The 13,717-nt window shown below is 30.4% G+C and overlaps 1 protein-coding gene across 1 annotated transcript in view; it reads left to right on the top strand.

Annotated features, from left to right (window-relative positions):
* The first annotated feature begins 3,718 nt into the window (after positions 1 to 3,718).
* The window catches only part of LOC105620789 (tyrosine-protein phosphatase corkscrew-like), a 37,006-nt gene continuing 27,007 nt past the window's right edge, over positions 3,719 to 13,717 (top strand). Inside the window, exons 1-4 of the mRNA XM_012202277.1 lie at positions 3,719 to 3,756; positions 8,247 to 8,369; positions 8,476 to 8,670; positions 8,841 to 9,003. Of these exons, the coding sequence (XP_012057667.1) occupies positions 3,719 to 3,756; positions 8,247 to 8,369; positions 8,476 to 8,670; positions 8,841 to 9,003 (519 nt within the window). The remainder of the gene's footprint in view (positions 3,757 to 8,246; positions 8,370 to 8,475; positions 8,671 to 8,840; positions 9,004 to 13,717) is intronic.

Below are 13,717 nucleotides of genomic sequence, written 5' to 3'. Positions count from 1 at the left end.
TTTTGATTTTCGGCTTTAATTGAAAGAAAAGTGCGGCTGAAGCCCATCGAATGCTTGTCGAAGTTTATGATGACACTGCTCCAACTAATAAATCATGTAGGGAATAGTTTCAAGGATAGAGATTTCAGCGTTGAAAGCAAGCTTCGCTCTGGACAGCCAAAAAAATTCGAAAACAAAGAATTAGAGGCATTACTCGAAGAAGATTAGAGTCAAACGCAAGAGGAGCTTGCAGAATCATTGGGAGTAACTCAACAAGCTGTTCTGTACGATTGAGAGCCATGGGAATGATTCAAAAACAAGGAAATTGGGTGCCTTATGAACTGAAACCGAGAGACGTTGAAAGGCGATTTTTCATTTGCGAACAGCTGATGAAAGACAACAGAAAAAAGATTTTTTTGCATCGGATTGTGACTGGAGTTAAGAAGTGGATATTCTACGACAACCCCAAGAAGAAAAAATACGCTAAGCCCGGTCAATCGTTGCCATCGACCTCAACATCAACACCACGACGGAACATTCATGGATCGAAGATCATGCTCTGTATCTGATGGGACCAAAAGGATCTTGTTTACTATGAGCTGCTGAAACTTGATGATTCCATTACGGGCGATCGGTATCGGCTACAATTGATTCGTTTGAGCTGTGCATTGCGAGAAAACGGCCGGAATACGAACAAAGACATGATAAAGTTAATCTTCTCATGATAACGCTCGGCCTCATGTCGCTAAAGTCATAAAAAAATATTTGGGAACGCTCAAATGGGATGTTTTACCGCACCCGGCGTATTTTCCGGACATTGCTCCTTCTGATTATTGGTTGTTCCGAAGGATGCAGCACGATTTGGCAAGTCACCGGTTCACTTCTTTCACAGAAATCGAAAATTGGCTCCAAAATTGGATTGCTTCCAAAGACGAATCATTTTTTCGAGATGGAATTCGAAAACTGCCTGAGAGATGGGAAAAAGTAGTAGCGATGGACAATACTTTAATTGATCTGTTCATTCATTTTGTTTTGAAATAAATGCACAAAGAAACGGACCGAACTAATTTGTGTTCCCAATATATACTCTAACAAATATAAATCAAGTGATATAATTTATACATTGCTGAAATTTATTTTGCAATGTAGTATTTTCTTTTAAGAAAACACATCTTGTTACACATACAAGTTTGCTACATTCATGTAATTCTATTCTATTTATAATATATAAGACTATTATCAGTTTCTAGTAAAGCGAAAGAAATTTTCAATTAATGGAGTATTTTTTATTTATTCATAAAAATAAATTTGATTTTATAATCTAACTTTAAAGGACAGTTTATAGTTCTGTAGCGTTCGGAATTAATTCTTGACATTCGGATTACTCGAAGATTACGTGAAGCTCGCCATCTGCTGGCTCGCATTTCAGATTTACATTGCCGAATGCATCTACAAACTTATCGATTTTTCGAAAATACCGATTGCACCGGTTGTCGCAACTTAAGCGATCAATCAGAAACTCGCAATAATACTACTGTCAATGCCTGTGTACTAGCCACACAATACGAATGAGAGTTTTTGATTGGTCGCTTGAGTTGTGACACATGCGACATAATCGACACAAGTCGGTTTTCGAAAAATCGAGGATTTGCGATTGAAAAAAATTTGAAGTTTCATCTATGGCCGTGTCTCGATATGCACTGCCAATACTAAAAATCTATAATTTACGTTTTATATATATATATATATACTATAGATTTTCAGTATTGGCAGTATATCGGAATACGCCTTATATCAAATATTGATATGATACAAATTCAAGGTTAATTATATAGAATAGCATACTCCACCTAAAATTTTAATAAAAATACACTCGTCCGACATGTTTTCATTCAAAATGAAAGAATCTAGCAAAAAATGCGGCAATTGGCTTCGTGAACCGAGATATTAAGCGTTAAAGTTCGAAATTTTAAAGATTAAGATATCTGTCATTCTGACTCGTTGCAGCTCTACGATACGTAAGTATCTGTTCTTTTTCGAAGAATTCTGAAATAGTGCAATAAGTTAGAGTGAGTTGTAGATTGGAGACTTTCATCTGATTGGTCTATATTTTAGGATCTAATGAAATATGCCAATCAAATAAAAAATCAAATGAAAAAAACTCATTAAGCATTCAGTAAGTGGTTGTCGTTTTGGAATATATACTTCTCTGCTGTAGACTGATTTAGAGTATGGTCAACGCGATGCTACAAATGCTTTGAAGCGTTTTTTAATTGGTCAGTTTGTAAAATTCTTTCTTCTAATTGGTCCATCAAATGCTTTAAAGCATTTGTAGCGAGACTTTAATAACCACGATTTTTTAATCATATAATAAGTAAAATGGCATATTTAATAGAGTAACTGAATAAAATCCATGGCTTGCTGTTCAAGATGTAGTTGGACATGCAAAATTGTGGCCAAAGTTTATCCGAAAATTGTTCTGGGATCGCAACTTAAACGAATAATTCTCGTAAATTTCTCTTTTATAAATGCAATATCGGAAGATTTTTTTTATACGACATCTTATCCTTAAAAAAAGTGCATAAAAGATCAGAAAATCGCGCGATTCACTATAGGTTTAATTATTTAAATCATGGTAATATTTTTAATTTTAATTAATGAATTAAATAATACATAATGAAACATTTGTAACATTTTGTAAAATTTTAATCCATATAAGAAAAATCAAAAAGGTACATTTTAAATAATAAGTTCTATGCTTTAAAAACACTACTTTAAAAACAACAATTCACTGCTTTGAAAACAATAATTCACTGCTTTAGAAATGACAATTCACTACTTTAAAAACAATTCACTACTTTAAAAACAATTCATTGCTTAAAAAATAATTTACTGCTTCAAAAATAACAATTCACTGCTTTAAAAATACAAATTCACTGCTAATGCAAAGAATTTGTTTAAAAATGTATTGTTGCTTTTAAGACAGTGAATTGTTGTTTTTAAAGCAGTGAATTGTTGTTTTTAAAGCAATGAATTATTTTTAAATAGTGAATTGTCATTTTTAAAGCGCTGAGCTAAACTACAACTGTCTCACTCTAACTTGTTGCATTATTTCAGAATTCTTCGAAAAAGAACAAATCTTACGTATACGTAGTGCTGCAGCGAGAATGGCAGATATCTTAACCTTTAAAATTTCGAACTTTGATGCTTAATATCTCAGTTCAAGAGATCAACCGCCGCATTTTTTTGCCAGATTCTTTCATTTTGAATGAAAAACGCATCGGTCGAGTGTATTTTCATTAAGATTTTAGGTGGGGTATGCTATTCTAAATAATTACCAAATTCAATATCGATATTTGAAAATATCGGAGGCTAGAATATTGATTAAAAATATCCCTAAATCGGCTGAGAAAATATCGATATTTCGATATATCGATAGTATATCGCCATCCCTAGCCAGAGCCATGAGTTCTACTGAACGCGACCTATCTATCACATCGAGCACGAAGATCGAAGCTTTTTTGTTTTCACACAAGCTGGCTGGTAATCTGGACTGGCTGGACTGCGGACATGTCAATTACAATAATGTTGGCATCGTAACGCCTCATTCTCGATCTGACGATCTGATGAGCTGATGTATGATCGGAAAGCTGTTAATTGCTAAGTGTCCCATGACCGAATTCAAGACGAGCCGCGTGCGCTTTAACGAGTCACTGTGAATAATTTATTGATAATTGACATGAATCGTCCTAATAATTCCAACATGGTATCTCGCAGGTGAGACATTTCGCCGCGTATAAGAAACATGTAATTTTGTGGTTGTGAGATCGTCGCGATTTGAGTTCTCATATCTCTTCGTAAAAGTGATACAAAAGCATTGTTCATTCTGATACAACGTAAACAATCTCAAGTGCAATTTGATTCTTGATCGCGAGCATTGGCGCGACAGATTAATGATTCAACCGCAATCTCTTACAATTTAAATTCTATCCTGTGTGCTTCATTCTCATATCTATATTATATTCACACATGCTAATTATGAGAGTAAAGAATAACAATTACGTTTTGCGTTTTTTTTTTTGTGAGAGAATGATGCGAGTGAAAATCTATACAAAGGAACGAATTGTCACCACTTGGTCGTATAAGGTGCAGCATTTGTATGTTATCATTTTTAATATAATTTATAATACTCGTTGCTGTGTGCATTCTGTAAGGCTGATTCTATTACGAGTCAGTATCCAGCAAATGAGAATGGATTGAAATAAATTGAAATGGATTCAGACTTTCAGAAATATTGATTCATAAATGTTAAAATAAATGCTTTTCAATCTTAAATGCATTTTTATTCATTTTATAGAGATGGAGCATATCTTTATACCTTTTAATCTAAAAATAATATTAGTTTTTTCTATGTGAATACTGTTTAATTCAAAATTTTGAATAGGAAATGCAGTTTTTCAATCTAATTGCATTCAATTGAATCTAATTAAATCCAATTAAATCCAAAAAAAAACAAGTATTTGCTATTTAAAATACGCATTTGGATAGAAAAAAATTTCAATCCATTTAAATCCATTTTTGTTTGTTGAGTAGTCCCTCAGTAGTCCTTTAATATACTCTAATAGACTTTCCATAATAAGTCATTATCTAAGTTTTAAGTCTTAAGTCATAAGTAATTGATCAATCAAATTTACGAATCAGAAGAATAATCAGTTAAAATTGGACAATTTCTTATGATTCAGATTTAAAGATTAGGTGATGGCTTACTATACAAGTCCATTAGCGGTCAAGTCAGCCAACAGCCAACTTGTACAACTGACTAATTGTAAGACTATCGAGTTTCTTAAGATTGGCCAAATTCAACTTTATTTCTTCCCTTTCTTACTAGAGTTCTATAATGAGTTGACAATCAGTAGTCAGAAATCTTAACCTAAATAGGTGACTATGATTTTTTTGTATCTACAAATTATTAATCATAATCGACAGCAAGTCAAACTTGAGTTAACTTGACTAACTGGGGAGGAATAAAATTAAATTTGACCAGTTTTAAGAAAATTGCTTATATTAGTTGTACAAGTTGGCTGTTGGCCAATTTCATCGATTCATTGATAAAGGAGCATAGGAGTCTATCGACTATGAATGTAGAATTAGTCTTAACGACCTCGTTACCAAGATGGTTATAACTGAATCGTGAAACACGAATTGTAATCGTAGATTTTTTGCAATGGATAGTGTTCGATCAACTTATGATTTATGTTTCACAACTCAGGGTCATCTTTGTGCTTAGGCTTAATTCAAACTAGATATAGTAAGCATCAAACAGTGGAGCAGTAACCAATCAGTAAGGTGATATTTTTTATGCCTTCGTATATTTCGCCTTGCTGATTGATTGCTGCTCCGCTGTTTGACGCTTACTGCGTCTAGTCTAAACTATAACTCGTTAGAACAGTAATGATATCGTTATTGTCATAACAAGTTATGGAATCATAGCTCTAGATCTTTATTCTATAATGGGTTTTCTAAAATAAGCCATTACATAATCTTTAAATTTTAAATCATAAAAAATTGACTAATTATAGTCTATTATTATTCTTCTCACATTGAACTATGATTAATTAATTTCTTTTTGCTTTTAAAACTTACATTATAAAGCTTAGATAATGATTTATTATAGAGAGCCTATTAGCAACAATTTGATATTGTTATATTGTTGTTTTTTTATCATATATAATATCTATGCAATGACAATATAATGATACCAAACTGTTAAGATGTAGCATTGGGATAATTAAAAAGATAACAGAGTAAAGGTCTTAAAAAAAGTTTTTTTTGTTAATTTTCTTTAACTATAAGTTTTAGAAATATGAATTGGTATATCAATTGGGCACTTTTAAGAATTTTTATATATCAAAATATAAATATATGATGCTGCACAGTATGTTTCATGTTCAAAAAACATGGTCCATTGGCGACGTAGAGAACTCAAGTTGTAATTACTATTCGTTTTGTGAAGCTACTGTTCAAAGCTGAGGCCGATCGGTCGAAAATTATTCGAATTATAGACACTGCCAGTTAAAAAAAACGTTTTGAGAAAAACACATTTAAAGTTTCAATATTGCATATTTTGCACTGCGCCTGTTTCTTAACAAACTCATATAAAACTCGCATAACTTGAGTAATACTTCGAATTTTATAAAAATTTTTCAAAAGCATATTTTTAAGATATTAATCTTCCGAAGAAAATTTTTTTAATTTTTTGAAAATTTTAATTTGTTATACTCCCTTAATTAAATACACTATTGACCAATTGAATATAATTAATCTTGGCCATTATTAAATCAAGAAATAGAAAGTTATTTTTAAAAGTAATAAGTTACAGTTATTCATTACCGAGTAGAAAAAGTAACAAGTTGTCGTTACTTTTTTGTTATTTTTTTTTAATCTATGACCGCCAATCACAGCAGACAGACCTGGATGCTTCTCTAGTCTCAAGCACTATGCACTATAAAAAATTTTTGTGTAAAATTACAACTATTGTAATGGATAATTTTGAGACCTACTGTAATAGTTGTAAATGTCCACACGTTTGTAAATTTGCAATATGCAAATAAAAATTTCTTGGTTTGTAACTACGCAGATTGTGGAAGTACAATTACAATGTGTATGTGTAGTTACAAGAACGATAATACATTCGCATTATATATTATATATTTAATAACAATACGCGAAAAATTTCTGTTATATTACTAAAATTTGAATGATTATAGAAAATATTCAAAATATCCTATTTATATAATTTTCAATATAAAATAAAATATTTATACAATAAAATTTACATAATTTTTATGGACTTACATAATTTCCGTAACATTGCATGATTTTTTTATATATTAGGTGTAGTAAAAAGAAATCCATTATTTTTCTATTCAATTTCATGCAAAAATAATGGATTTCTTTTTACTACATCTAATATAATATACAGGACTAATCATGTAATCCATTTTACATCTATTATATATGTAAAGAAATTTTTTTACAGTGTAAGTGGCTTGTATCATATCGTGTCCAATCATGTGCAATGCAACGATAAAAGTAATTGTAAAATTCGTTATCGTTATCAAAAAAATGTAACTTTGTTATTATTATAGTTATCAAAGAAAAAAAGTAACGCAATTATTAGTAAAATTATCAAAAAAGTAACTTGTAACTGTAACTTCGTTACTTCTATTTCCTGGTTATAATTACTAACAATTGAAGATTAAGACTTTGTATGCAAGATATTTCAAATGTGATGTTTTCAAATGTATAAAAAGTATATTGATTAATTCGGTTTCTTGGATTCGATCACTTGCGCTATGCTAGATCAGTGCATACTAAAAAGCTGGTGTACATAAAATAGCAAAGTTGAATGTAAAAATATATAAATATTTTAAACGGTAAATTACTATTATTATTACTAATGATTATTATTACTAATGATTCAAGTTGATTATATTATATCATTGCATTGAGATATTTTATATAAAGCAGCTTTTAATATGCGCTGATCCAGCGTAGTGCGAGTGATTTTCAATCGAATTCACCATAAATTTATAAAGTACATTTATGTGGTGCATTTAGAGAGACATAATCACTGCTATATTTGTATCAATGGATGCATTCAAGCCAGACAAAGCTGCCTAGTCTGCTCACAAAGCGAATGAATGGGCGCGTTCAAGCTGGCAAAGCAGCTAGTTTGCTCGCCAAGCAAATGAACATGATTGGTTGTTACTTATAGATCCAACCAATTCCACATTCAATCATTCGGCAAGTAAGCCAAACATAGCCATTGGCTGCGAAAGAAAAAACCAGTTTTACAATTATTATAAAATTCTTTATCAATATGATCGGTTTTATTCTTAGTTTCTCATTGGATTTCTAAACGTATAAATCAATCATATTAAAGAATTATTATACAACAGTTGTAAAGCTGCTTTTTTTTGCTGAATGCAGCTATTCTATCTTCATCATTTATTAGATGTAAAATAAGGATAGAATAACATAAATAATAAATACTAATAGCGTCTTTCTGAACATACCATATCGATTTGTTGATACAAGTGTACTTAAAGTCTCTTTTACCTCGGTTAAACTAATCCACGATTACATGAGTAACAACTGAACAAGTCTCATTTTGAACAGATAAATCCTTTTTTAACAGAAAATTAATTGTCAGTACCAAATGTGTGTAATAGAAATACTATTAATAACAAAAATTTCACTTGCAGATGGTTTCACCCCAATATTACAGGTTTAGAGGCGGAACGTTTATTAATGGAACGAGGAGTTGACAGTTCATTTTTAGCACGACCAAGTTCTTCAAATCCTGGTGACTTTACATTGTCTGTTAGGTGAATACAAAACTATATTCAAGTTAATCACTACATAAATTAATTGTAAATCATGCAAATATACTAATTTGTAATTCGGATACTTTTTTATTTTCATTATTTTCAGACGAAACGGTGAAGTAACTCATATTAAAATAAAAAATGCAGGAGACTTCTATGATCTTTATGGTGGTGAAAAATTTGCTACTCTTTCTGAATTGGTACAATTTTACATGGAAAATGGTGGACAGTTACGCGAGAAAAATGGTGAAATTATTGAGCTTAAATTTCCTCTCAATTGTGCTGATCCTACGACTGAAAGGTACAAATTATAATTGTTTGTGAAAATGTTTTTATATAATATTTATGTAATGTTTGATCTTTTTATGTATTTCTTTTTAAAAATGATTTCTTTTTAAAATTGATATTTGTTAATATTATTTTAAATTATTGTATAATATATCATATATTAATAATAAAATGCTACTAAAGGTGGTTTCATGGCCATTTGTCAGCGAAAGAAGCAGAACGGTTAATGCTGGAACGTGGGAAAAATGGATCTTTCTTGGTGCGTGAGTCTCAAAGTAAACCTGGCGATTTTGTACTATCAGTACGGACTGATGATCGTGTTACACACGTTATGATACGATCTCAGGTTAGATTATATAATATATAATAATATTTTATATACAATTAAAAGTAGAAACCAACAGGGTGAATGAGACTACTAACAGATCGCAGTTATTAGTACGCAAAATAATAAAGAAAAAAATTGCTCTATTCTACAGTTTATGATGTAATCCAAACAATTTGTTTCCGATTCACTTTGAAGCAAATACAAAATCTGTGCATGCGTGCGTGCCCTTTGCATGTCAAAAATAAGTTGAGTTATCAACAAATTGCCAGATTTGATATCAGCTTTTTTTGCGTAGCTGTTTTTTAATGTTGAAAAATGTTTATGTTTACCCAAATTTGAGTGAACTGTAACAATTTCATATAGAGGATGTTTGATAATTAACAATAAAATTTCTCGCATAGGGATAGAATGAATTAAACTGAGAAAAAAAGTCCTGTTTCATTTTTCACACTAGTTAACGAATTATTAATTTATAAAAATAACCAAATTTGTTACCGGGTTACCGTAAAATGTAAGCGCGCGGCGAGATAAGCCCGCCTAGCGAGGCGTGCGTTCGCCGTCGCTAGGCATTAATGTCAATATCACTTGTTTTATCTCGCCGCGCGCTTGCATTTGGCTGTAGTCCGGGCTAATTTGACTATTTTCATAAATTAGTAATTCGTTAACTAATGCGAAAAATGCAAAATAGTAGAGGACTTTTTTATTATGCATGCATGCGTTAAACAAGCTTCCCGACAAATGGTGACAAATAGGGGACTCGTATTTAAAACACACAACTGACCAAAGATTACCAAATGTTTTTGTCTGATTCGTCACATGCAATATGCTAACATATGAAAACTTCTCTCCTCGTGAGCCTGAATCGATTTCTTTAAAATCAACAAAGATGTTACCTTGCCCATCCCTAAAGTATTTATCAAATTTGGAGAAAATCGGTTAAACCGTTTGCGACATTTCGTGATACTACACATGACATTTGAAAATTGTTGATATATCTTTATTATCAAATTTTATTAATTTCTCACATTGGTTTCCAGACTTAAAAAAACATATTTTCGTATTCTGTAAAGTACCTTTAACAATGATCCACGTGTATTTTACTTTTCGGATGGGCAAAAATCTTTTTATCTAACCTTCTTTATGATTTAAATTTGCCTGTTTCAATTGTTCTAGACAGAATTGCTACAGATGGGGAAAATCGGGAAAAGTCAGGAAAATTAAAATTGGTCATAGAAAACCAGGAAAAATATTAGAATTTTAAATTTTGTTCATAATTCCCTTAAACTACTCCTATGCCAAATAATTTTATAATTTTTAAAATATATAACATTTATAGTCAAATATTTTAAGACTCGTGCACTTTAAACGATTTTAAAAAATAATTAAAATTTATATTTTATTCAGTAATTTTATTTGATCGTTCTCTTTCATAATTGCAATCTTTTTTCCAACTAATTTATTTTTTGTTGGCTTGAATTTGCTCTTAAAATTTTATACTAAGCTTCTTTTGCGTTTTTAATAATATAAATTAGCTTTTTTACATCTTTTTTTAATCCTTGATTCTAAATGGTAAAATGTTTTACATATTTTATAATGTTAAAATTTTTACATATTTTATATTGGTATCATGAAAATTTCCCATTTTTATCTGGAAAACCTAAAAAATCAAGGAATTTTAAAATTCTTGGGGTAATCCTGAATTTATTATAATAAATTTAAACTTTACCTAGTATAAATATTCATTATTTGCATATTTGCGTATTTGTATATAAGCGTGATTTACACGGGGCGACTTTTATTCAGAAGCCGCATCTAATGACGTTAATTCGTCAGAATTTTCTCGACTCTGCGGCTATTCGCTTGAAGCAAGTTTCTTCATTCGTTCACGAATTCGTTGATAAAAAGCTTCTTGTATATGCTTCTTGTACATGCTTCTTGTACACGCTTTTTATTCGCTAGCTATTAAAATTTTGAAATCGCAGCGTTAAGTGATCGTTAGTGATCAAGCGAATAGTTGGTCACAAAGCAAGCGGTTCGAAATATCATTCGATGACATGATTATTCTCTGATTCTTACGGTTTGAGTAGCGTTTCGGAAAAATTCTTCTTTTCATTTTGATGACTTAAAAATTCGCTCTGGGGGAGCAGCAAGAAACCAGCGACAAGCTAGCGATAAGCGGTATTCGCCGCGACTATATGCTATAAGAACAGACTCCGTTTAGAAGAAGTTTTTAGTAGCGAATTCGCTATAATGTCTAGACGCGGCTTCTAGCGAATAAAAGTCGCTTCGTGTAAATCACGCTTTAGGTAAGTGTTAGGATGGGAAAAGATTCTTGCCATTTTATCACTACTTCGAAAAAAATATAACTTAATCCGAATTAAATTTTAATTTCAAATTAGAAATTACTTCACATAGAAAGTTGAAAACCCATGTGGAATAATATAATTCTAGGCATCGTTTTGCTATAAACAGGGGAAAATGGAGTTTATGCTTTTCATGGAAAGTCAAAACCTTATTTTATGTGGATCTTTGTTTTGTAAAGCGTGTGCACGCAGTGGATTTTGATTCTTTCTCATGAAGGAGAGAAGCTGAACAAAGAGCTGAACAAAAACATTAAAAAGCTGAACAAATAGATTGAATGTAGAACTTTATTTCATATGAATTTACAGCTTTCTACGCGAAGTAAGATTTTAATCCAAATTTATTTGTTTTTGTTATTTCGAGTTTTTTGATGGTCGAGTCTCTGTGGAGAGAGAGAGAGGGGGGGGGGGGAAGAAGAAGCAGAATTCTATGCATAACAAGAAATGAAATTTTACTTAAATTTATGACTTTCCATGCAAAGCAAGATTCCTTCTACACTCCCTGCTTATACAATAAAACGAGTTTTAAAAGGAGAGCTTGATGTAACGGGTAAAAAAAATTAATTTTTTTTGTCTAAATTGTTAGAACATATCTGAAAAATGTTTCCAAAGTCCTAAATTAAAGTCGAAATTCGAAGTTGTAACGATTCTACCAACAATTTTATGCCTGCACGTCACACAGATATATTACATGAACGAGCGCGCGACTCGTTTCTCCACTTGGTCTCTTGCACAACAGATCTTTGATTATGAACTGGATTATATCAGGCAAATGTTTTCTTATATGTATACAACGTATATGGGTTTATTTCTGTATATGGATCTGGAATAGTAGATTAGTTGTAATTCGAAAACAAATACTTTTTCATCTCAAATCTTTAAACGCGTGTGTCTTTAAACTATATTTTTTCGAATTGGTGTGCAGCATAACTAAAAAAATATTCAACCAATTGACTTCTCCCTGTGCATACATAGATAATTAAATTCCCCTCTAGATGAACCTATTAGTTTGATATTATTATTATTATAAAATAATAATTATTATTGCACAATTAATGTGAAAATTTTTTGTGAAAATTGCAATTTTTTTTTTCTAAGACCCGTCATTTTGTAAATTTGGTATTTTTTTCTTAGCAAATAAATTGATCTAGAGCGGAATATTATTATAAAACTAACATGCATTAAATTTTTGCTTCATACAAGTACAACAGATGCTATTCTGCACGCCGATTGCATAACGTCGCAACCTCTGAGATCTATCTTTATATTTACCAAGTATACTTTAAAAATATTCTATAATTTCAAAAAGTTTCATTAAATTACCTCTTTAAAAAAAATTTCCAAAAATCACGTTATTTTCCGCATGTTACATCAGGCTCCATCCTTAAATTATTATTATTCTGTATCTTAAAACTTATGTTTTACCCTGGTGAAAATTTTTCTCCTGGTGAGAATTTTCCATATATGTTAATTATGAAATATCATAAGATTTTTAAGATTTTTTGAAAGTATAACTCTTATGAAATATTATAAAATCTAAAAAATTTTTAAATATTTTTAAAAATTATGGGATGAGAAATCTCAGAATATTTCAGAATTCATTTGTATGAAAAATTCTGAGAGAAGATGTAAACTTTCCGAATATTTCTGAGTATTTCTGAAAAATGTTCCAATTCATATAAAAATTATAAGAAAAATTTTTACCAGGATATATTTATAAAACTTTTGTTAGTAATTTTTAAACAATTACTGAGCGATGGTTAAAGTCTTCTGAAGGTTAATCAGGATTATCACAGTTACTACTTTAGTGTAACTGTTTAGTGTAATGGAAATCAGTTGCTTGAAATTGTACTTTGTAAAAATTGCATTTATTTAAAAAGATAATATTCTCATAACTTTTATTTTTACAACATGTAATTTTGATAGGCATTTGATTTTCAATAAGATAGTGGAATAAAAAATCTTCGGTAGGAAGAGAGCAACCGTGATCATAGTCTTAACAACATACATTATTCCTAATCTGTAATATGATTCCTAATTTATATATTTATTTTAATTTTGATTTTAATAAACTTCTTCAATACATCACAAATTATTATAATATGACAAATTATAAAAATAGCTTTTTTTGCAAGTGAAAATAGCTTTTTTGCAACTACAAATTTCTCAAAATTGAGATGTAATGGAAAATGAATTCATATTAAAAAAAAACTACGGAAAATGGTTAGTCTTATTCTAGTATATTTTTGTGTCCAACAGTGTAATCACACTGTTAAGATTTGAATAATGTATAAAAGATGTATAATGATGGTTATAAAAATGAAAGGGCCATCTAAAAATTAGTAATATAGTTATTTTATTCATGTGTCTCC

This window comes from Atta cephalotes (assembly GCF_000143395.1).
Source record: "Atta cephalotes unplaced genomic scaffold scaffold00029, whole genome shotgun sequence".
NCBI classification, from domain to species: Eukaryota; Metazoa; Arthropoda; class Insecta; order Hymenoptera; family Formicidae; genus Atta; species Atta cephalotes.
This window is presented reverse-complemented; position numbering and strand designations above follow the sequence as displayed.